The 27,291-nt window shown below is 27.7% G+C and overlaps 1 protein-coding gene across 1 annotated transcript in view; it reads right to left on the reverse strand.

The window, feature by feature from the left end:
* The window catches only part of LOC129963631 (O-acyltransferase like protein-like), a 69,604-nt gene that overhangs the window by 20,818 nt on the left and 21,495 nt on the right, over window positions 1–27,291 (reverse strand). The window contains exons 5-11 of the mRNA XM_056078114.1: window positions 26,705–26,817; window positions 23,043–23,258; window positions 17,986–18,079; window positions 17,762–17,854; window positions 16,082–16,247; window positions 13,541–13,620; window positions 9,017–9,139 (exon numbers count right to left, since the gene is read on the reverse strand). Coding sequence (XP_055934089.1) covers window positions 9,017–9,139; window positions 13,541–13,620; window positions 16,082–16,247; window positions 17,762–17,854; window positions 17,986–18,079; window positions 23,043–23,258; window positions 26,705–26,817 — 885 coding nt within the window. The remainder of the gene's footprint in view (window positions 1–9,016; window positions 9,140–13,540; window positions 13,621–16,081; window positions 16,248–17,761; window positions 17,855–17,985; window positions 18,080–23,042; window positions 23,259–26,704; window positions 26,818–27,291) is intronic.

A 27,291-nucleotide genomic window follows, 5' to 3' on the forward strand; every position in this document is an offset into this window, starting at 1 on the left:
ATTGAAAAAAAAGAGCGGTGGTGGTCTACTAAAAAGTTTTTTACATTCGCTCTAATAAAGGTGTTATCCCAGAATGTCTTGTATCATATTTGAGTTCTATAGTTACGAACTTAACCCTTGGCATGAAGTTAGCATTTTTATAGAATTTCTCGTCTAATGCTTGGCGAGTTTTTTGGCGATTAATCACTGGCATATGATAAATAGTATCCAAAAATCAAATTTTTATCAAAAATTTCAAATTTCAAAAGAAAAAAATTAAATCAAATTTTAGATGCATTTTCTCATCCGATTGAAATAAAATTTAAACGCAGATCTACAAATATCAATCAGAAATTCACATACCAAATTTGATATATTTAAGTCACTGCGTTTTTGAATAATAGCTTTTAAATGTTTCTGAAAGATAGATAAATATATAGAGATAAATTCATTCTATAGAGATAAATTCTTGTATAGAATTTTATCCACCTAGTTCTCTTCTTTTCCTAGTTATAAGATTAACTTATATTCGAACAGCCGGAGAAACAGACTTCTAAACGGATTAGAAATCTGTAGTGATCATAGCGCCATCTTTCATTCATGTCATTCTAAAGCGATACCAATTTACTTTCCCTAATACAATCTATGTTTATACTTCGCCCGGGGAAATCCCCGTTGTATGTATGCGTGCGCTAAGTAGTGATGTTCCGATGGTTGTTAGTGGAATAAAGAGTTTATTTTTCTTATAGCGATGAAATGCTTTATATAACACTCTGCATGAACATCACCAAAAATCTACAAATTTGGTTTAAAAACCATATACCAAATTTCAACCATCTAGCTCAAAGTGTTTTTGTTGGGATGAAGCGAGTGAACTATTTTCCCTCGTGTAAGAATATCTGTGTGGTTACGCTGCTGACTTCGTTCCGGCGCATTCCTCCCGCGAATTGCTTAACATGCTGTGTGCGTAACCGTTAATACCTGTGTTCTTTTCTTTTCTAACAAATGTGCTGTCTTCAAGAGCCATGCTGAGATTTATAGAAAATTAACAACAAATTGGTAGCAGAGCGTGGTTATGTTTCGTTAAAATTCTAAGTAAACTGTGTGGACTAAAATGAAACTGACAGAAACGAAATTGTCAGCATGGGCAAATTAAACATCCCTAAACTTAATGGAGCTAATTATTTATTTGGACTTTGAAAATACAGGCAGCACTGAGTTTGAAAAGATTGGACTGTGTGATATCCGCGATAAAACCAGACAATCTAAATGAAAAAGATGCAGCAGAATGGAATCAGAAAAATTCTGTCGCCGTAGCTTAAATTAAATTATCATTGTCAGACAAACATGCCCTATAGTTCGCAGTAGAGGAAAATGCAAGAATTCTTTGGGATAAAATAAAGTTAACATTCACGGGTAGATACCGGCAATGAAACTGCAAAATAGATACCGGCAATGAAATGAAAAATCTTCGAATGAAAAGTAATGAATCGGCAAACGATTATGTTGCCAGAGCAAGAGGATTGGCTAAGAAGTGTCATTCTTTAGGACTGGATGTCACACCTAGGAAGCTCGTTTATTATACAGTGCGCGGATTGAAAAGAAAATTCTCTAAAGTACGAGAACTTCTCAAACCCCAACGTGACAAGTCAATGGATGAAGTATTAGAAATTTTATGTGAAGAAGAAAATGTCTGTTATTCGCCGACGAGCACTCATGCTGAATGAATCAATGCTAAAGTGTTTTATTCTAGAAAAAACAAAAGTTCAGATGCAAGGCTCTGTTACATCTGCAGACGCTCAAATCCCAACGTGACAAGTCAATGGATGAAGTATTAGAAATTTTATGTGAAGAAGAAAATGTCTGTTATTCGCCGACGAGCACTCATGCTGAATGAATCAATGCTAAAGTGTTTTATTCTAGAAAAAACAAAAGTTCAGATGCAAGGCTCTGTTACATCTGCAGACGCTCAAATCATACCGCCAAGGACTGCTTTTACAATAATAAAAATACTAGTCGAAGTGCTCCATGTGATGAAAATAAACAAAGGCGAAATACACAACATCATGTCAAACAGTCAAAAAAACAACGAAGTATTAGTTATAATGTTTTTACTACTACTCATTTGCAAGAAAGTCAAAATAATAAAATATGGTTGTTGGACAATGGAACTTCTTGTCATATGGCCAAAGACAGTATGTGGTTTGAAGAAATAATCCCTGAAACAAAGGATATTTATTTAGCAGGTAAAGACTCTAATATTTTGTGTGAGGGAGTCAGAACAGTTAAAACAAAAATTGTGTAATAATCCTACAAATTTAACAATTACTAATGTTAGTTGTGTTCCTGAATTAAGATATAATTTATTGTCAGTAACTTGTTTTTGAATAAGGGATGGGGTGGATCCTAGCATAGCCCACCTCTTGGCGTCTTTTTGAATTCTCGCCAAAAGAGTGGCGATAACGTCACCAATGTGGCAACCTAGACTGATTTTTTTATTTATTTTTATTTTATTTATTTATTTTATTTTTATAATTATTTATTTATTATATTTATTTTATTTATTATTATTTCTGGTCTTCAAGTATCGTTTTTTAATTGAAAAATAATAATAATAACAAATATTCAATTCGTAGTCAACTTGGCGAGATTTCAAATAAGTCGCTAAGAGGTGGACCCATCTAGGATTTTACTTTATTTTATTTTATTTATTTATTTTATTTTTATTATTATTTATTATATTTATTTTATTTTTATTATTATTTATTATATTTATTTTATTTTTATTATTATTTATTATATTTATTTTACTTTATTTATTATTATTTCTGGCCTTCAAGTATCGTTTTTATTTGAAAAATAATAATAATAACAAATATTCAATTAGTAATCAACTTGGCGAGATTTCAAATAAGTCGCCAAAAGGTGGGCCCATCTAGGATTTTACCTACAAAGCGAAACTTGAAGAAGCAGGTTTTAATCAAATAAAAAATAAAGATTATTCCGAGTCCTATTCACCCATTGTAAACATTGAATCCATCAGAATGTAATTGCGCTTGCATCTAAATTAAATTTATTTTTTAAATTCTTTGATATTAAAACTGCATATTTATATAGTGATATTGAAGAAACTGTTTAAATGTTACCTCCACCTGGTTATGAAAAATTAATAGGAGATGAAAAAGTTTGTAAGTTGCAAAAGAGTCTGTATGGTTTACCACAATCTGATAAAAACTGGTATATGACTATAAAAGGTAAATTAGAAAAAATTGGATTGATGCAGCTGGCTTCTGAGAATTGTGTGTTCATTAAAATTGTTGGTAAAAATATTTATATATTATGTATGTATGTTGATTATTTGGCAATTTTTCTAATAATGATGAAACGTATCAAGTGATTGCAAATAGCATCAAAAGAATATTTGAATTACATGAGGTTGGTTGGTTGGTTGTATTTTATTGGCGCAAGAGCCATGTTTTGACCAAACTGCGCCAGTCAAATGGTTATTGAATTACATGAGAACAAAACCGGTAGGTTTTTAGGTATAGAAATAGTTAAACATGAAAATGGTATTAGTTTGTATCAATCTGAATATATTGAATCATTATAATAATCATTAAACATAATCTAGAAAAATGTAGAAGTGTTAAAAGGAGATGCTAAGAGTTTCCCTTCCACAAATGAACTGATTGACATTACTATGTATCAAGAATTAATTGGTGAACTTTTACATTTAGCTAATAGAAAGCGGCCTGATTTATAATTTGTAGTAACATATTTGTCAAAATGTAATCACAGACCAGAAAAAAAAAATGCACCATAATTTGGCTAAAAGAGTACTAAGATATTTAATGGGTTCAAAAGGTGAAAAATGCTCTATGACAGTAAATTTGGTTTTCTTAATGCAAGTTCTGATGCTAGTTGGGGGAATGCAGAAAATGACAAATCATTCTCTGGTGGTGTAATTTTATAAGGTAATTAATTAATTTCATGGAAATGTCATAAACAAAAAAATTTTAGTCTTTCAACATGTGAAGCTGAGTTATTTGCTATTTCTGAAATATGTAAAGACATTATTTGGACTGTAAATTTATTAATCGAGTTAAACTGTAAAAAATTTATAAATGATGCTATAACTTTAAAACTAAGATAATCAAGTAGCAATTCAGTAGTGCACCAGGTCTTGAAATAAATCAAGACATATGAACTTAAGTTTTCATTTTGTGAAAGATTTGTTGGAAGACAATGCAATTAAATTAGAATATTTTCATACAGAATGGTTGATTGCAGATTTTCTTACAAAAGCCTGTAAGTGAAGAAAAGCTAAAATATTCTGTAAAAAATATTTCGTTAATTTCTTAATTTTTGTACACACATGTAATTTTTGTATTGTTGTGCGTACTTAATTTTTACGTATATTATTATAAATGCTTGAAAAATATCCCTCGCTGGGTGGGGGTGGGGGGGTTGGGATGAAGCGAGTGAACTATTTTTCTTCGCATAAGAATATCTCTGTGGTTACGCTTCTGGCATATATTTTTATTCTAACAAATGATTTTTTCAAAATCCGTATAGTTTTAAAATATGTGTAATACAAATGATTTAGAATATTAACATGGAACGAAAAAAAAATGCATAAAATTAAAAGCAAACAGTTTTAAAAATGTAAAAAAATAAATTAGGGTGATAAAAAAAAGTAATATTTTCATAAAATTTTACTTTAAGAGAAAAAGTAACAAATTGGAAAAAAGCATTCTCATCAATTTCGCAATGACTATGACATTTATATGACCTGAATAAATAAGGTGAATAATGAAGTAATAACGCCATTATCAAAAATCACATCATTAATCACATTATAAAATCACATTTATCAAATGTAAATAAGACAGGTTTACCACAAAAGATAACTTTGTTATTTACTTCTATTTGCATTTGCTTTTATTCATTAAACTTATCGCATATCAGTTCCCAGAAAGTGCTATTATTGTAAAAATGTTCTTTAGATTTTATTCCGATATTTGAGACATGTAAAATTATACTAAGAGCGTATCAAGTTTATCATTCTAAGTTAAAAGATAAAAATAAAAAATAGAGTTATAAATTTCTTAAAATTTGTAACTAAACAGTTTAAATATACAAAGGATGATAATTTCTTAATTTGTTTATTTTTTCCAAGTGCTTACGCACTAAATTTTCTAGTTCCATGTCTTTTGAAATTTAACGTAAAAATTTTTCTAACTCATATTGATCATAAGTCAGTCTACCCCACTACCTATCAAACAATATGTAATCACTAAACGACTACTTCCACCCGTCCACAAGCACACTGATAAAACTGAATAACCGGACCACAGCTATAGTAACACTTGAGTCCTAAGGGCCATCACCAGCCACGGCGCAACCCTTCCCCTTGGAAGAAAAGTCTCTTCATCGATGGGAGGTAGCCAACCCCCTCCTCTTTCTATACCCACCAGGGCCGCGAGAACCAACCACCATACCAGACGCTTCTCATCTTCATTTTTGAGGTGCTCCCCAGAGGGAATCAAACAATATCTATTCCATCTTCATAAGTGCGAATGCGTAATCTTTTTAAGCGTATTTCTAACTTTCACTTTTGTATCTCCCAACGTTACCAGAAACTCCAATTCATATGATTTTCAATGAAAATTCGTCATATTTCAAAAATTTCCCAGTTAATTTATGAATTTCAACATAAAATTTAATTCTACATATTTTGGATGATCACAAACGGAAAACAAGAGGTATCACAATTATTCCGTGATTGATGTTTCATAAGGAAACAGATTGAATAATTTTAAATGGCATAATCAGCAAATATCAAGGAAAAGAATTCGATGGTTCAATCATTTTTGATTGAAAGTAATAGTATGTTTTGTGTTGTATGTTCTTGACACTCAAGGACATTTTATAATTTTGTCAAATCATTTTCTGCGTATGATAATTGCAGCAAATTGATTTATGTTAATTTGTGGTTGTCTTTTTATTTTAGATTAATAAATTGAACTCAACAAAATGCATAGGAAAATCTTTTTAAGATAATCTTTTTTAAATCTTTTTTTTTTTCAAAGAAATATTAATTGAAATTTACAATAATCTAGCATCTCTACTATTGAGAAAGTTGTACGCGGCAAGGTATATAAGTCATTTTTAAATTTATTATATGAACAAACAAATGTGTGTGTGTTCCCCACGATAACTTCCGAAAATATTAGTGCACAGAAATTATTGCCACATCTATTTAAAATTTAAGAAATTAACCTTTGCAATGATATCAATTTAATAGTCAAGAAATATTTCCTTAAATTTTGAAATTATTTAAAAAAAATATTATAGTTTATACTTCATAATTTTAAATTTCATTGCTGAAACAAAATTCAAACCGTTTTCTTTGTTTTATCAATTATTTAATCGTGTGGTTTTTACCCATTCACTAAAGAGTTGGGATGGTTTTAATTTTTATCTGCAGAATTTACGAATGGAATAAGAAAATGCCTTTAGAAAGTGGATTGCATGAATAGTTGCAAATTTAATAGCACTGTGCTGCCACGGGACATGATTCCATTTGAAAGTTTCATTTGCTCAATAAACAGAAAATATATAAAGCTATTTTAATAATACGGTTTTAATGTCTATCACGATATTTAAAAATATTTCATTGAAGAAATCGTGAATATCAAGTTGTGTATAATAGATTTAATTAAACTGAAGTACAACCAAAGACAAACCAGTGAAATACAGGTGACTATATTAAATAAAACAATGTTATCTCAAAAATATTTTGCATGTCGAAATCCACAATTTCGGAAACTCGAGTTCCAAAATTCATTATTGCAATATAAATAATTTTGCTCAATGGATTCCAGTTGATAAGATTTTCGACAACAAATTACGAAATCTAAATCTATAAAATGACATTTGTTTCCTTATTTCATAACTTTACTTATTGCATAAGTTTATTTATACCTTTCTAAGTGAAAACTAAACAATCATTACTATTTTATTAAAATTATGCAATAATATTAATTTTTTTGCATGCTCCTCTTTGTGTGGAGTGTTTTAAGATGAATCTGAATTAAGAAGTGTCAAAAATTTATTTATATATATATATATATATTTAAAAAAAAAAAAAAAATTACCAAAGTATTTTTAGTTTTTGCAATATAATGTAGATGGCAGCACGATCGCAAAGGAACTTGCCTTGGAAACCAGAATTCAAACTTTGATTATAAAGAAAACAAATAAATAATTTAATAATTCAGTTGAGTTGTTTGCATCTGTAACATATGACGGTAAACAAACACATTATTTCTATTGCATGAGAAGATTTGAATTAAAAAATCGTTTTGTTTTGTATAAAACAACCATTGCATACTAATAAGATGAGCCATTTTAATGGTAGTACGATTGTATTGCAAAGAAAAAGTAACAAATTGAAACAATTAACTATAAACTTCTTTATATTAAAGAAGCAAAACTCTATCATTAGTTTCTGCCGCCCAATTTAGAATTTTCTCAAGACGTTTTATATGTAGCTAGATTCTATTTAAAAGGGTATGAATGAATACTTTATGTTTTAAATTATATACACCATTTGTAAACTTACTTTACAAATTAATAAACTTTGAAAAAAATTATTTCACATTGTATATATCCTATATATCTGGATAAAGGGAATAATTTATTATCGTTTATTTTTTTACGATAATGTATGTTTTTACGATTATATGTTTTTACTATCAGTGGAATGCTTTAATATCACAAGACAATAGTGCAATACTTTTTTAAAGTAATTTTCAATATTCACAGGTTATTTTTAATAAAATATAATTTTTTTTCTTTATTCGAACATAATTAAATTAAATTATCATATTTTTCTTATGCCGCCAAAAATCTAAACTTTGTGTGGAAAATATTACACTGTTATATTTGGCTCCCAATCAAAGCTGATTCAAACATTTTAAGTCAGACAATTTTTAAGTCAACTCTTCTTTTAAGTTGAAATTCTATTCCCTTAGTTAATTAAAAAATTGTTCTAATGCTAGAGTAATTGAAAAACTGGGACAAAAGGAGTTATTGCATTACTGAAACATTAAAAATCAATTACAAAAATATTTTACGCTGTGGGGCAACGAAGAAGCAGAATAACATTTTATTATTGAACTTGGAAGTTGTGCAACAACTCAACTCTACCTTGTTTATTGTCTTGTATTCTAAAGATTTGAAATATGCTTTAACGCTACCTCTGTTAATCTGCGATCATTATATTTAAACGTTTAAAATGTAAACTAAATGTAAATATTAAATGTTTATGCCGTTCTACTTTGGATTGAATTACTTTAACAAGATCACACCAAATGCATGACAGCACGACTTCTTTAGTTTCGCTTTAGCCATACCATAACACCATTTCAAGAAATATGGGTTCAAACAAGAGGTTCCAGTTGAAAATTTCATTGATCGGAATTCGATGATACTGAAAAGGACCAGAACGGAACGATTTCACTTTTGGAATATTTCACCGCAAATGATTAAAAATATATATTATGTGATATCTAAGTATGTTAAAAAAAAATAGTGCTTGAAGCATGATGGGCCGGCCAATCAAAATCGAAATAACCATTGCATTTGTAAGAATCCTATTAGGTTAAGATATTATACGATATTACTACGACATTGTTCGATATTACAGTAAATATTGTGAAGAGATATTAAGGCAATACTATTAGGTATTTTATGCAAGGGGAATTTTAGGACGAATAAAAACCACAGATTGCCGCACTTACAAAAATCATTTTTTAAGTAAATCACCAATATCTATCACAAAAAAAAAAAAAAACTTTCCCAATCTGAAAAATTACCAATCAATAGTTTATGATAGAATAAAAACTAAAGGAAACAAGTAGAATTTAAAGTTGAAATACAGATGAGGCAAATATAATAAAATATTTACAAAATATATAATCAAAGAAATGTATGACACTGAAATAAAATGAATTCTGTAATTTGAATTTACCTATAATCATAGAAATATATTGTAAGAGTTGCTGGATAATCGGCCACTCCAGTCACTACAGCTATTCCTACCATCGCCAGAATCAAGGTGAATATTGTAGTCAATATTCCGTATGTTGGCCATCTACGAAGGAAAAAGATTGAGTGACACCGTAAAATAATGTTGTTAAAACTTCTGAGTTTACTTTTATAACATAATATCAGAATAAATGAATAAATTATTTCAATTATTTCTTTTGAAAAATCAAAGTTTATAGAATAGTTTTAAGATGTTTTTACTAAGAATATTTATTTAAAGACATTTACTAAGAATATTTTATCAATTTTATTTTTAAAAATATTTCAAGAAATTCTCTATTTGCTCAAATAGTTATCAGCTCCTTTTATAATTAGATTTTAAACTTTTATAAAAATAAGGTGCATAAAGGGTATGTTAATAACTGCTACTACAGATGTTGTACTGAGAAATTATCAATGTAAGTCTCTATAAAGGATTTTTTCCTATTGGACGAAGGTGTTTTTTTTATTTAGTTATAGTATTTAACTTCTATATTTTTATAATTAATTCATACGCACATACCTTAAAAAACTAGAAGCATATATTTAAAATGTGCAATAAAGTCACTTTTAAATTCAGCTGCAAAAATAGAACTTTGGGTGAATCTAGTTTTAATTCCTCTTTTTTTATTTTCCCTTTGATTCCTTTTATTTAATTATTTATATGCTCTAAAATTCTATAATTAAGAATGACATACTATTATTTATATTTTTACCTTCTTATTTGATGCTAGCTCAAACATTATTACACTTACAATGAAATTTTCAGTATTATATGATGGGTTATTTTCATAACAGTCGGGAACAAGCAGGATAGTTATAACATGGTTTTATGCAATGCTATTGGCATATTTCTAAAAACATTAATAATGATAAATTTTCACAGAAAAAAAATATTTCGAAAATACAGGAGGTGTTAACATGCTTTTAAAATAATTTTGGGGTCGTTGATTCATATTTAAAGTGTAAATATTGTTTATTTAAATCTTTGATCTGATAACTTTCTTTTTCTGGATTCTAGATCGTGATTTCTATGACAAAAGGACTTTTTAAAAAACTTCCAGGTGTATTTTTTCCATTCATTTTCCATTACTTTCCAAAATCCATCAATCGTGGTTACTTTGCGCTTAGAAAGAGCTCTTTTCTACAGACCAAAAGCACAATAGTCCATAAATGAAACGATAGGCGACTTTGCAGAATCATGATGAAAAGGTGTATATGCTATAACTGTATCAATTTTCATCACCATTTATTGAGATAAAGAAATGACTTCCCTTCTGTAAATATCGGACTTGAAAATCTCTCTTAATATTACATTGAGTTGATTTTTCTATACTTCTTATTTTTAATTTCTCATTCTAGACTACTTACTGACACTTTCTTTGCATTGATGGTACCAAGTGTGAAATTTTTTTTCTCCGTTTTTGATAGTAAATCGACCTGTTTTTGTTGCAGTCGTTTAAATAAACTCAGGTTTTAACAAGGATCACAATGTGTTTCAAATTATTTATTTCCTGTTAATTATTTTTCATACAGAATTCTATAAACTGCTCTGCGTTGAGCCAAAACTGTTGAATTGTTCTGCGTTGAGCCCTCAGTAAAAACTGATGAATATTATTTTGTTTTGTTTTTTATCTTTGTTAATCTGTAAATCTTGGCTCTATTTTATTCATTGTTGCTACAGATGTATATAAAACTTTGCAAGTAATTACTGAATCAGATGATTTTTCTCTTGTTACCAATGATTTGACTTCAGAAATATTGGAAACTGAGCGTACCTTTTATTCGTTTGGGGACTTCTTTTTATGTAGAAATAATGATCAACAGTTCTTCCCTTTCCGAAAAATAATGTAGCTTCTTTTTCTCTGAGAAAATTTAATATAATGCATTTCACAACATATTTTAACCATAGTATAGGAATATTTCTATCCAGTGAACATAAAATCAATCCTTCAAACCATGGTCTGTTTACATGCGACATTTTGAAAGGAGAATAAATTTATAAGTAGCAAACGATATTTCTCGTTTCAAATAATAAACTATTACTAGAATCTTTTATTCTAAAATAGTTCCCTTTCCTTTTAAATTCTTTTTTGAAATAGTTCTAAAAATCATCTCGCTTCTATGTAAAATTTCTCATTTTCGATTAATATATTCATTCTATGTTATTGGATGAATTTTATTTACTTATTTACTTTCCAATGCCCTATCTTTATTTCCAAATAGTTTTATTATTTTTTTAAAAATAATGATGACGAAATGCATTTCTAACCTGCGAAGATAATTTGCTTTGAAGGGTTGCGAGGGTAAATTCTTTATGCAAAAATATCTGTATATTAACAATACAAATAGATTGAATTAAAAAAAACATAAGGATTCCTATTTTTATGAAGAAAGTAGTAGATCTGTACACCGGACATCCTTTATTAATTATAAAGGCAGTCGGATAAGCATTTTTGTGCTTCTTTTCGTTAGCGTATTACGTCTAAAATTTCTTGACTACTTTTTTCTTTTTAAATCTACGGTTTTAGTGTCAAGATAACATATCAAATTTCATTTTTTTATTATGTTTTTGAGTTATTATTTTCACACACGTACATATAGATAAATAAATACTCTATCTGTTGACAAACTTTGCTCTCCCTCCCCCCCCCCAAAAAAAAATTCAACCAGGTGGCAGTTATTTTTTGTGGCATGATGTTCACGCACGCTGGAATGGACACACCGACAGAATTACTGAATACATGGTTACCTGAATTGATGGTTTAAATACCTGAATTGATGGGACCGATACCTGAATTGATGGTTTAAATTCAAAATTTGAATGCAGGTATTATAAAATTTGGTGTATTTAATAAGCAATTCTGTTAATAAAGCCATATGTCAAATCTCGTCCATTAAGAACACTGCATTTGCTTTCACTTGCTAGCGAACAAGAAGACTAATTGAATGACTAAATTTAGACGAATTTCGTCCAATATATATTCGAAATCTTCTTATCGATATAAATAATATAATAATATAATATAAATAATCGATATAAATAATATAAATCGATCTTATAAATCGATATTCTTATGCACAGTTCGCGCAACACATTTCATCAATTTAAATTGTAGCGTTTCTTAGCTGTATAGTTAATAGACGGACAAACGTAACTCCAAAAATGGAGTCTCAAAAATAGAAGAAAAAAAATCTTTCGGTTTAAAGCATGCACATTCATCAAAAGGCCAAGGTAAATTTGTCAAAGATTCCAACACTTTCTTCTCGTATATAAGTCGCATACTAAAAAAGTGAGAGAAAGAGAGTCGAATTTGAATTTAGAAATAATGAATTATGTTTTATTGTCGTTGCATTCTGAATTTTGTTGAGTGGTGAAAACAATAAAATTAATGCAATATTATATAATAAATCAATTATATTCATTTAAAAACTCCTGGTAGAACCATAAATTTTAATGTGATGCGAAAAATACTTCTAACTGCGCAACTTTTTTTCAAATGTACTGCAGTCTTCAGTTAATAAAATAAGAATGTTTGTCCTTCAGAAAAATGAAACGTACTTTAGAACGTACTTCATTTTACAAAATACAAAATCTTAACTCCAATCAGGCGCCTTAATCAGACAACTTTTTTCAATAAATATAATAATATCTGATTAAATAAATATCTTATATCTTATATTCAGTTAAATAAATATCTGATAAAACGTGATTCAAAATTTTTTTGTTGAGGCAACTTGATTCTGGTGACATCGATACGTTTATTAGATAATATCAAAATTTCCTTTACTGTGAATACAATCAAATTTGCATTTTAAAATGATTTCCACAAAGAACAAAAGATTTATGGTCCTAATCTTATCTAATGAATCAGCACAAATGAAATATTTGAAGAATATTGAGCAATTTCAAATTAATATCACGACCAAAAGCATTTACATTTTTTATGACGCTGTCATAAAAACATTTTTAAAACATAATAACTTTCTAGAACAAATTTGATTGCCGGCACAAGATTTTGAATCATCTATACATTATTTTTCAAACTGATTATTCCATTTTCTCAATTATCTAAAACATCAAAGGTCATGAAAATAAGAATTTTTCAAGTTTCAATTTGGAATATCAAAAATGGTTTAGATGATTTATCTAGTAAATGTATTCTTTTAATATAAAGAAAAAATGTTTCTATTCAATGCTCAATAAATTTAAATAACCAATAAAAAAAGATAAATTTTTTTAATTTAATTCGTTGTTCAAGTATATGAAAATCGTTTATTTATAAGAACATATAAGTCAGTAAGATTCGTTGTAATTTATAAATTAAAAATTATACTATATAAAAAGATTAAGTTGAAAATAACTCAAACTAGAAATGTCTGTTTAACTCAAAAGAAAGAATTGTAAAATCTAATATATAAAATAGAACATAATACATAACAAATTGTATATCGAAATAGTTATCACCTGTGCATCAAATAGACAATGACAGTCGTAATCAGAAAGATTTGCATTATCGTTGCCAGAATCCAAGTTTGATAGAGACACTGGAAAAAAAATATTATTATGTTGTTGATTTCTCATTTTACATAAAAAAAGTAAAATTATAAATATAAGAACTCTTTTTGCTACTTATTTCCAAAGTCATTAGTACTGTGTACATTGTATATGAAAAGCACAAAATATATGCAAATCTAAAAATAAAAACGATATTATATCGTTATTATTAAAAAAGATGAATTATAATAAATGTATGAAGTTTTTCTTACAGTCACTAAATTAATAGTAGACATATTATTTCAATTGTTTTGGTAAAATTGTTACCACGCCTTTTCCCCCACTCATTTATTTTACTTTTGTATGATATATTTGTTATGCCTTAATTATTTCCCTGAAGTTCAAATTTTAAAGGTTAAACCTTTTATGCGTCATTTCAAAAGTTTGGAATTGGCGCACAGAATGCACCTTTAAAATTTCTAAAAAATTGGAATACATTACTTCTTTTATGAGACATTATTAAACCACTGAATAAAAAAACTATGTATTTCATTCAAACTTTAAATGTTAATTAAAATTTTTACATCGAGTAAAATGTAAATAAATTGCACTTATTTTAAAAGTTGAACAGACATCACTATTATAAAGTTGCATACAATTTACAACTTTCTTAACTGCAAAATTATTTTGAATTCTCTGCAGATTTTGCATATAAATAGCTATTAAATATTCGAAAAATTGTTATGGCAATTAATATATTTTTAAAAGGAAAAGGCAGGGAATTATCCCTAGTTGAAAGATTGTCGTATTAATACTTAATGAAACCAATTTGGTTTGAAAATGAAATTACATATTCTTCTTATTATAAAGAAGAAAAAAAAAGATAAATATTCAACAAATTTCTATGCTCATATATTATGCATAGTCCAATCTTTATCATGCATATTTTAAGTTATTATTGATCCTTTGTGTTCAAAGTCCAAATCTGAGTGAGATATGATTAATGGTGAATGAGATTACTTTTCTTTATATTTTTTTCATTCCGAGAGGGAACAAAAGGGGGTATTCTGTCTAAAATGCCTGAAAAAAGGGCACCCAAAGTCAATGGGGCTTTCCTTAAATTTAATTTCATCGATGCGAGAATGCTTGCAAATATTTGGCATGAACTGATTTCTCATTGGCACGTTTTCATTGTAATAGAGAAAGATTGAACTTTTCTGAGACAAACTTAATTTGATATGTGCATCATTATATAAATATTATTGAACTCATATTTAACTAGATACTATATATATATATATATATATATATATATATATATATATATATATATATATATATATATATATATATATATATATATATATATATATATATATATATATATATATATATATATATATATATAATAAAGCATTTTTGTGCACAACTAATTTTAGCTCATTTTGTAACTGACAGCGCTATCAATAAATATTAGGATAACAGTTATGTTACAAGGTAATTATAAGGTTTATTAAACCTGATAAGATTTATACTGCAAAATGTGAACAAAGTAATTAAAAGATAATTTTGAAGTATATGAATTTATTAATTCATTACTCTTTCCATACAATTTAGATGCCCGAATTTTCTATTTATTAAGGAATAATAAAGAAATGAGCCGCATTAAATTTGAGGAATTTTAGTTTAGATAACTATTTATGTTTCTTTTAATGTATACCACGTTTCCTAATCGTAATACTAAACTAATTCACTATATGAGGTTTTATATTTTTGTTTTTTGAATGAGTTTTTTACGATACTTGAAATTTACTTATATAAATAATAAAAATACGGGAAGAAGGGGTGAAGCGATGGAAATAAGTATGATCTTTTACTTTACTTGGCAGTGTAGTGAAAAGAAACGTTCAACTTCTTTCAACAACATTTTATGATTTAAACGTGAAGCAAATTATCACATATGGATTTAATTAAGCAGTATAGGGCCAATGAATTTAGTTTCAGGCACTTTAATATATTTGGAAATAAATAAGTAATAAATTGCTTGATTTTTTTAGAATTAAATTTCTAATTTTGGATTGGAAAAATAGCAAATAAGGCAACTAAATTTCGACATAGATTGTACAATATTTAATGAATTTGGCTTATTCTCTTAAAAAAAAGTTACAAGGTCATATGGTTAAACGAAAGTCATGTGCATTCTATAGTGTGTAACACCGAATTGCTAAAAAGGAAAAGGAAACAATCTCTTTTTCATAAACATGGAAATTTAAATGAAATTTTCTTTCTAGACTAATGATAGCTGTTTTGATGAAACGAAAAAACAGTACAGAACACGTGCGAGACAACATTTATATGACGTTCGCTCACACTTTCGTCACGTTCTTAATAGCATGCCTTCATCGGTTTTATCGAAAGGAAGCATTTTACACAAATAACATGTTGCAAAATATTCGTTTGTAATCTTCATAAAATATGTTTTTAATATTCATTTTTCCTTATTCTACTTACTATATCATACGGTCCTAAGAAATTCTGAATAAATAACAAATTCATCCACCAATTTTCTTTGCAATTATCTATGGGACCTTCGACAAATTCTTCCCATAGAGGTCCTGATCCAAAAGTTGGCATCAGAAATAAGAAGCTCCCAACGAGTATCTGTATAGCAATCATTCTGTGATAGAAACATACAACATCACATTAATTTATTGAAATTCTAATAAACAATAATCCTCAGCGTATATCAATGTATATTATATTAAAATTCCTTCCAAAAAGTAAATTGAATTAAAGCACCGTTAATAAATGGTATTGGCAATCTCCACTATGAAACTTAAAAATCATATATGCAATATTATTCTGTTGTAAAGTTTTTCAAACGTTTTTTGTGACATTTTTTCAGAATAATCGTTGTATAACGCAGGGAGTAAAGAAAATCCTTAAACAACTTGCATCTGCAAGAATGATCAGGAACTCTTTAGGGAATACAAAGAAAGCGCTTAAGACCGCATAAAAGGTTAAAGATGGGTACGTAAATATGGGATAATGCCGTATAATATTTTATTTAACTAAACATATAGTTGTTTTTGCATTTTCCGTGGGTTATATTATTCACTGGTTTGCATAAACTCATAAGCAGTAAATTAAACTAATAAAGAAACAAAAGGAGCCGGTCGCTCATCATAGCGTTTGCTAATTTTCCTAACCATAAATTATTTTAAGAAATTTAGGAACCAGATTTGAATCGATTGCTCTGAATGTTACAATGTGTCTTTATAGAAGAAATAACTCTAAATACTTAACTCTCAGAGACTGATTAGGTTGAGAGGACATGCTACAATGAAACAGTCACTTCCTTATTATTGCATTTCAAGAAAAAAAATTTCTCCAATTTTGTCTACCAAGTCTGAAATTGTGGATTAATTACCCATCGAATAATCTTTTTATTTTACTTTAATTCGCTTTATTTAAGCTATTTTAAATAATTCACAATTATGCACCACTTCAGTGGCAACAAACTATAGAATGACACTTTAGAAATTTCCAGAAAAATGTGTCGCATGTGTAGAATGATACAAGAGCGTGTTGCATTTCCTTTAATTAATATAAAATTATTCAAGCTACCATCAAAGTACATATTTTATGTTTTGTTATTAAAACTTTAATAAAACGGATATCACATGTAAATAACATAATTAATTAATGTAATTACTTGTTAATAAAATAATTAATTAGTATAATTGCTCGTTATTGAAACAGATTCTATATTTTATAATATTTAAAGATCTTAGTTGTAATTATGGGAAAATTTCGAGATTGGAGGAATTGAATTCACATCAAATCAGGTGAAAAAAACTTGTCTTTTAATAAATTAAAATTTGGTGAAATCCATTGAGTATTTGAATTTATGTTTTTGAATTTTTATTCTAAGACATTAATTAAAAAAAATAGAATAACTTGGAAACTAAATTATATTAAGGATGTAACTGCAAAACTTTACGCCAAAGTATATGGATAAAAAAAAACTCTTAGAACTTTGGTTTTTTTTTTTTTTTTTTAAGATAAAACTTTTTAATAGACTTTTCCCAATCAAAATATTTTTCCTACAAATACATGCATATTTTATGAATACACGCACAAATTTGATTACTAAACATGAAAAAAATCTCAGTCATCAAATCAAATCACCTGATATACATTACTGAAATGAATTTCAAAATATATGAAAGGATATTTGTTCTCTTGACCATTCTCCATCTATTGTATATGAAATGAAAGCCTCTGAAACAAATTAAAAAGAGATACTCAACAACAGCAGCAGTTTTTTTTTATTTCTCAAATAAATAAATATATATTTGAAAATAACAAGGAATTCGAATTCGAATACTTGCAATGGAAAATAAATTACTTACGCTAAAAAGAAAAATGTATCGGCTCCAACTGATGAGTTAGCAATGGCTCCAAATAATACTTCATCTATGAATTTTGTGAAATTCAGTGTGTTTCCTGACGTAAAAAAATGAGAATGTATTAAACTGAATATTTCAAAAATTTAATATTTTGTAGAAGTGAACAAAAAAACAGCTGATTTTTTTTTATTTGTGAAACCATCAAATTATGGGATATCGATATCGAATTTGGTATGATTTCTTACAATAAAGGTTATTAAGTGCACAGCAGGGTACCAATCAATATCTGCCATATAATAAATAAGCATACATAAAATCATAAACCAGATGGCATAATACATATGCTAAAATAACATACTAGATCTTGACAAATGATATTGTGATAAAAAGGGAAAAATGGATTATGTTTATTTATTTAATCAAAATTTAGAGAGTACTATCCTTTGCTTATTTCTTGAGCGCTTCTTTTCAAATAAAAAAAATATTTTCATATTATTAGTTCCAGCTAAAAAATTAGAAATCGCTCCAAATTTGTGTACATCAATAAATTTTGTAAAATTCAATATACTTTCAAATTCAAATAAAACAAAATATAATTAAATATAATATATAATAATAAATAATATAAAGTAAATAAAGTATAATTATAAATAAATAAATATATAATAAAATATAAAATAATCGAATCATTCAAAAATTTAAGTATTTATAAAAGTGAGCAAATGAACTGCTGTATTTCTTTATATCTAAAACTATAAACAATTAATATATAAAATTATTGAACTTGTTGTGTTTTCTAATGAGGATTTAAGTACGCAATATTTAATCAGTCAGTATTAGGTTTGTAAGCATTTGCCAAAGAAAGAAAATTGCAATCATCTTTACAAAATATTTATGACGGACCTTCCGAAATCAACTTAATGAACCAGGTCTATTGATTCAATTTATTTCACTAAAATATATAAAATATGATACCTTCAGCCATCAGTCTCATTTTATATTCAACAATTTTATTTTCAAATTATAAAATGCATTATTCTTTACCTTGCCAATCAGCGTTTAGCGTACACTTTTAGACAATTGCTTCAAATATGACAATTTAAATAATTATTCATGGGTAAATATTTAAAGGAAGAAAGGAAATGGCAATCATCTCCGCAAAACAGTTATGACAAACTTTCCAAAAGTAACACAATGATATATATTTATTGATTTATTTCTTTAAAATATATAAAATATTACCCTTTCCATCATTAAATTTATTTTACATTCGTCAATTTTATTTTCACATTACTAAATGGATCCAATCAGTACTTAATGTATTTTTTAAGCAATCATTCTAATATAAGACTTTGCAAATAATTAATTATGGATAAAAAAGATAAATTTGCATTGTCTTTTGTTTCTGCCTGTCATGAAAGCTCGCTGAAGAAGATAAAATTATTTATTTATTTTTATTGAATGTATTATCCCAAAATCCATAATAACTTCTTCACTTTGAAATTATTTCAGATGTTTATTGATACTTTAGTTTATATAAGAGTCTAAAGAAAATCTGAGTTACTTAAATGTCTCAAAGTATCTCAAAGCGTCTTTTTTTTATGTTAATGGTCACTATGATTTAGCTTAGAGTTGAATTTTAAAAAATTCCTTAATTCTATACACAATTCAGGCACGTAATTGTAAACAAAGGTCAGTAATAATAATTAACTATATTGTCTCAAATTCTTGATCACAGCATAGATCATAACAAGACGTTTCTTTCAGCTGACATAATTACCTTAGAATAACTATTACTTTACTTTTTTGACAAAACCATTGAACTAAACGAAGAAATTAAATCTGATGCTTGGAATGAAATCTAGACATCCGTTTGCTTTAGTGATGTCGGAATGCTAAATATCTTGGAATTTACCACCAAATTCTATCTGAGAGATTCTATCTGAGTTACTTTCCATAAAAGTCTCAGTAATGCTGTCGTCTATTCTTAGCCTGCCAGAAAATGTATACCTTCCCTGTAAATTGTCTGTCCGTCTCCCTAATGCCGGACATGTACTGTAACATGTACTGAACCTCTGGTTTTGAGCTTTCAGCTATCTCTAATTATTAAACACCAAAACTGATACAAAGTCCCTTACAGTTTTTATATCAACATATCAGAAACCATTTACTGTAATAATGAAAAAGAAGGCCCGCGCACAAAATTAAAATATCTAAAAATGATAAATTCTTTATAGTTAAAAAAAAAATATTTTGCTTGAATTAAATTCATTCCGATATAATTAAAAAAATTTATACGAAATAAAATTAAAATATTTTCTAAGTGAAATGCGAAATGCATTCCATGCGAAAATTTATCTGAAATATTACTTTTCGACTAGAATACTGTAATTGAATTTTTTTACTGGTCAATAATAAAGTTCAAACACTTACTTCATAATTCTCATTACTCCATAATTTAATAAAAATAGAAAAACTTCAAAAAATATTATAATTTATTAGTGTTTTAAAAAATAGAAAGATATTTTTAACCAAAGTCATAAAAGTAAATAAAATCATAAAATTTATTTCCAACTTTTCAGCACTCTAATTATATAACCTTTTTAGATTTTTTTTTTTTTTTTTTTTTTTTTACTTTTTATCATTTTTTCCTGTTTAGTCTATAATAAAAAAAAATTTCTTAATGTACTTTTATAATTATTATGGACTTATGAGATATATTTTCCTATGGATTTACTATCAGGTAGCACCATAGTTGTATGGAACGAAATTTTAATTATATTAATTGATTTATTCATAGTTAAATAATAGTAGTGTTAAAAGTGTGAATTATCATCGAGAAAAAATACATTTGCATAATATACCAAAATTGTAACATCAGGAAAGGACTGAAAATTTGATTCTAAAATTCCATTGTTTTAAGCACGAAATAATCCAAGTTATATAAATATGCATCAAAATATTTCTAAAAGCAGATGTACAAAAGTTTAAATAAAAATAGACTTTTAAAATACACTTTTATAAATGTATTTAAAAGCAGAATTCTTTTTATTTCAATTTTTTCTACTTTTTAGTCTTTAATTTGTTATTTCTTCTTACGAATAATATGAGATTTTTTACGCCATTTTTTTCGAATTTTCGAAAAAGAATCAAAATCTACATAAATTAATTCATTCCTTCTTAATTATGTTTTGAAAACATAAAAAAATAACAATTAGTCATTGAGAACACACAAGTGCAGAAGCTTTAAAACTTTAATCTCATCAGGAAATAAGTGAAAAATTGATTTCAAAATTCCATTGTTACGAATATCAAACAATTCATGTTAAATAAAAGTGTATAAAAAATATCTTAATGTTACAATTCGTTTCAGACAACAAATATTCCAGTCAAAATGAACTACAATTTACAATACTCCTTGGAAGCCAATTGAAATATCAAAGACATTCATTCATCTGCGAACATATGATGTAGATTTATGAAACTATTTTACAAACAAAAATATAATAAATGTTATGAAATACACCTACATCAAGTTTCTTGTAACAAATAAGGGCAAAAAAAAAATGAATATTATTCATGCATTTCTTTTTTTGCTATCCTTCCGTGACTATTTTGATGGTAATCAAGAGACTTTACTTCTATTGTATCCAATCACTTAAAAATAAAGTTCTTAGGAGTAGATGCTATATCATCCGTATTGAAGTCTTAAAAATTTCTTGTAGTCTGAAATAACGCGTCGACGAAATGTCGGGTGAAATCCAGTTGCTCATGAATCTGTAGCGGTTTGTTATGAGCGAGGATAGAACCTGGGACCTAGTGGTTCGCAGCCGAGTAACAAGACCACAAGACAAAAGCAATTGCCCGTGTTTCGTAGCTGTTAACTGGCATATAAGCTTTTCTCCACAGTACTCTCCCTCCAGGGAGTCGGAGGTGAGATGAACGATATGGCTGTTGAGTGGTGATATATTAGCTGTTATCTAATGTGCCTGTACCTATTTGAAAGCTTCAAGCGTTATGGCGAGCGTGTGTGGGTGAGTGGTTGCTGTTGCTGATGTTGTTGCGCCAAGTGAGTTTGACGGCTTTGTGTTGCTACGGCCTTTTATGTGTGTGTGTGTGTGTGTGTGTGTGTGTGTGTGTGTGTGTGTGTGTGTGTGTGTGTGTGTGTGTGTGTGTGTGTGTGTGTGTGTGTGTTGTTGCCTCAAGTGAGTCTGATGACTTTGTGTTGCTGCCTCAAGTGAATCTGACGACTTTGGTTAACTGTGGGTAGATGGCGCCACAACAGCTGTACGAAGGTTGAAGTCTCATTGTCCGAGATCACCAATGTAGCGGATTGTGACGCGCAAGGATAAAACCTAGGACCTTGTGGTTCGCAGCCGAGTAACAAGACCACAAGACAAAAGCAATTAACTGGCTTATAAGCTTTTCACCACAAATCAAAACTCACCAATTTCTTCAAACACTTGAATAGTTTGATTAAAAGTAAGAGCTAAAAATTATTTTTTTAATTGAGATAAAAAGTGAGGCCATAAGAAATATGATATACTTCTCGAGATAAACAGTAAAAAAAAATATTGCGATGACAGTGAAAATCGATTTTGTGGAAACTTGATAGATCAAATAAGATATATGAATAAAATTCAAAGAATCCTAATAGAGCAATCAGATGGTAATTCTGCAAATAGAGTTAGTTCAACTGTAAAAGCTGATTGAAAATTAATATTCCAACGATATACAAAATGGGTACACTCTTTAAAAATGTATTGAACAAAAATGGAACAACAGATTAAAGAAAAAAATCGTTTTTAATACATCTCGTAACCAATTAACTGTCGTGTGACCTAGTATTTATACGTTTAGTGACGGGTTTCAGCTGAGATAAAAGAAATTGTAATAAAAGACACATATAAATTAAAAACAAAAATGTCAAACAATGAAATGTTTATGAAAGCGTCATTCTAACACGTATTCATAGGTAGTTACAATCCTCATTAAAATGACAACTATCAGACTACAACTATTCAATCAAAAAAAAAAAGATGATGTGTAGAAGTACTCACGAAATCTATACAAATGCAGAGGATGTGGCAAAGCATAAGTGTGAGTAAAAATTGCAAATATGATCGTCAATACTTTCATTCCTTTTATGACATCAGACGCGTCCCCCTCGGAATCACAGTTGAGTAATCTTTTTATGTTATGACACAAAGACAGCTTCGAAAAAGCATCCACGCATCGATGAAAACAATGGTATTGAGTTTCCGATGTTTCAGTACCTATAAATAGAAAGTGTTATTTTATAGTCGTATATCTTTTGATAGAAACATTTTTGAAATTAATATCATGGCTAATATTCTAGATTCTACCGTTTAAAAGAAATTAAATATTTTATAATTCATATTTTTTTTTAAATTTTATACAATGTAAACAAATTTTCTAGCGTTATGCTAATATTAATTGCTGTATGAATTCAACACTTGGGAGTAGGTCAAGATACTTTTGAAACGCAGTGAATGTTAAATTATATAAATCATCATAAATGTATAATCTAGTTAAATGCTGTAACAGAAAAATACACGTGAATCAAAATTTAGCATCTAAGTAGTGGAGTGTACTGAAAGCACAAAAGAAAGCTATTTTAGCATTGAAAATCCACATTAATAAATTAATTCATTCATAATTATGTTCTGAAAACACATAATCTCGATGATTATTACACAAAAAAATCATCATCGAGAACATATAAGCACAGAAACTTTCAAATCTCAAGCATATCAGGAAATAAAGGAAAATAGATCGCAAAATTCCATTGTCACAAATACCAAATAATTTAATTAAATAAAAGCGTTTTTTTTTTTTAAAAAAAAGGCTTTAATGTTACAATTTTTTACACGCAGCAAATAATCCATTAGAAATGAGCTACAATTTACTAAACTCCTTGGAAGTCAACTGGATAAACAAAGGCATGTTTTCATCTGCGAACATATGATGTAAACTTCATCCGAATAAACTGGAAAATTCATTAAGATCCAGAAATAATAAATCAATGGCAACTGTACATGTACACGTCCAACTTCATAACAACTTCTAGACTATCTTATCATTTACAATAACGAACGTTTCACAAACGATTGCATATACATTTGCGAACAATTTCAGAAAAATCATCCCTTTGTGATTTATTTGTAGCGACTTCCTTATAAATTAGAACTGCAAATGCTAAATGAATTCTTATAAATCAGTGCAGGAATCCAATTCCAATACAGGAAAATAGTGTCCTTCAATTCACCTATTTAGCATTTCTGGTCATACCTTCTTCCTATGTGATTTTTGCTTTCCATTTTGTATTTTTTAACTCCTCCTGACTACTTATATGTTGAATTTTGTATAATCTTGCATAATAATTCATACCTTATGAAACTGTATGGAATAACTGAAATATCTTTTCTACATTGCCAGATGCCCGTGAATGAGTTTTAAAATATTTTTGGTCTTAAATTCTTCCTTTATCACAAATCATTTGATGTGAAATCTTGCTTTAAGCAATGCTTAAAAAATTATAAATTTGGAGAAAAAAATTCTAATAATATTTATTCTATTCCAGATATTTGAATTTCGATTTATATTGGTAGAAATTCACCTTTTAAATGTACTGAGTGGAAGAAGCGATAAATTGTGTTTTTTTATCTCGGCCTCTTTAGAAATTTAAAACGAAAAAAAATTGTGAATTTGTTATATTAGAAATAGGAAATAAGAAAATTCCGATTTGGTTGATGATAAAAATATAATTAACTGCATCTTTTCCTCCGTTTAAGTCAGAATAGATTCCATTGTAGACAACTCATATAATAGTTAAAATGAAGGCTAAAAAATCAATATGTCGTAATTTATTTAAATAACTGAGAATTAAAGTAAATAGAATGGCAAAATATCAAAGTGTTCTTTTAAATGGAAAATAATTGCGATTACAAAATGAAAAGGCACAAATTATTTTTAAAAATTAGAGCGCATGTCATATTATATTGAGATAGAAAATCATTAGGGTATTTGATTTTAGTTTATATGGTGTCCTATCTGTTAACTTGAATATTCAATTTTTCATTATTGAATTAAGAGCATTTATGTGCATAGCATCCCACCATAAGCGGAGCTTTATAGATGACATTTCTAATTTGGTCTTGTATACTTAATTACTGGAATAAACAATGCAACCGACGACTTTCAGATATTCTTTCTGACTATTCTATTAATACAGACTAAAACGAGGAAATGTTGAAATCATAGCCGTGTTAGTAAAAATTTCCGATTGGATCTTTAAAATATTTCCAACATATTTTAATGAATTTCAGAGTCGTATAACTTTCAGATAGAGCAGAAAATGCGAAAAATTATCAATTCAATAAGAAACGCTTATCATTTCAATAAGGCATTCATTCAATGTATTCAAAATACAGAGAATGCCTCTTGAAGTAACCACTTTGAGTCCAAGCCACAGTGACAGTCCTACAAGTATAAAGGACAACAACAACAACAAAAACCCTTACTGCACAACATCATCAACATCATTCCTATTGTTCATTTATTTTAATCAGAAACAGAAAGATTGACATGATGTGCAAGATTGAAAAATATTCCTACATATTTAATCTTTTATATTTTATTCAAAAAGTTATAATGATTAAGTGTAAAAAATGTAGGTTTAGATGGAAATTCCATTTTCTAACAGGACAATGATCCCAAACAGAATGCACGTAACGTCAAAATATGGTGTCTTTTTCATTGTAAACAGCACTTAAACATACCACCACAGTACCGCGACATCAATGCCATTGAATATTCGTGGGCCATACTCGAAAAGGTGGTTCAAAAACACAAAATTAAAAACAGAGTCTTTTTAAAATAAATGTTGCATGAAAAATGGGATAAAATATCTTCAGATACCGCCGAAAATGGGTCGAATCGGTACCATGACGTATAGAGCCCGTTATAGGAGCCAAAAGACATGCAACTTAACAGTAACACTTTGTTTCTATGCGAGATATTGCAAAAATTTGATTGGCGTACTCTCAATTTTTTGAGACAAAAATCTGCATATGTTTATTTTAAATGTTTCTGAAATTTTTCAATTTAGAATTTTTTAATTGATTTTTCTTTACTTTTACTCTAAATTAAACCATTTGTTATGGCTAAAAATAAAAACATGTTTTCACTTCTCGGTAATGTGTTATTTATATTGGAAGTCGAATTTATCAAGTAAAAGTAAAGTGTACTCTCAAGTGTTTGAGCCACTGTATATCTTTCTATTATATTTTTTTCATAGGAAAGTCAATTTTATAAGTAAAAATAATTGCTATGTTCAAAAATAATGATAAAGTTATAATAAATATAACATCAACGGGCAGAAGAAATTTCTAGAATATAATTTATTTTTAGAAAGAAGAAAATAACAAATGTACAAAATTTTAAATAAAATTTTAGCCAAATTTATCGGTAGAGAAAATACTATAATAAAGAAACTTTTTTTTGTAAATATTTTAATTATTGCAATATCTGCTTCATAACTATAAAATTTTGTCAAAATTCCAAGAATGTGGAACATATTTTATCGATTCTTACTAAAATTCAATGACAGTTATAAATTTTACAAAGTAACGGTATGAAAATTAATTTACTCAAATGATCAATTTATAAAAAAAGCTTACATCAATAGAAACATACTTACTAGAGTTCCCGTCTTTATCAGATGAAGTATCTGTAGATATATTTTTATGAGTATTAACTGCTGAAACAACAGTACCAAATATCACGAGAGCGATGAGAAGCAAGATGAATGATCTAAAAAAATTCAAGAAAATGGAATTATATGTTTGCTTTAATTATAAAAATTATTTATAATTATAAATTAATTGATATAATTATAAATTAATTAATTGATATAATTATTAATTAAATATATAATTTAATTATAAATTTTATTTAAATAAACTTTAGTAAGATTGATTGATATTAACTTATCTATTGTGCTGATTCAATTTAATTATTACACTGATTTAGTCTAATTTAAACTTTTCGTGAGTCCCCAATATAATTGAAATAAATTCTCCATCTGTCTTTTTATACAGAGGTTGTTAAGCAAATTTTTTGAACATTTTTAATATTGTATATAAACAATCATTAGATTTCAAACTCATTAGGTAATAAACTCATTTAATTTTCAGTAAATATTTTGATCAAAATTTAAATCATCATTTTATAAAGTAAAGCTTTCCTTATTTACAAATTAGGGTTTATAAATAAACAGTAGATGGT

This window comes from Argiope bruennichi, chromosome 3 (genome assembly GCF_947563725.1).
Source record: "Argiope bruennichi chromosome 3, qqArgBrue1.1, whole genome shotgun sequence".
Taxonomy (NCBI): domain Eukaryota; kingdom Metazoa; phylum Arthropoda; class Arachnida; order Araneae; family Araneidae; genus Argiope; species Argiope bruennichi.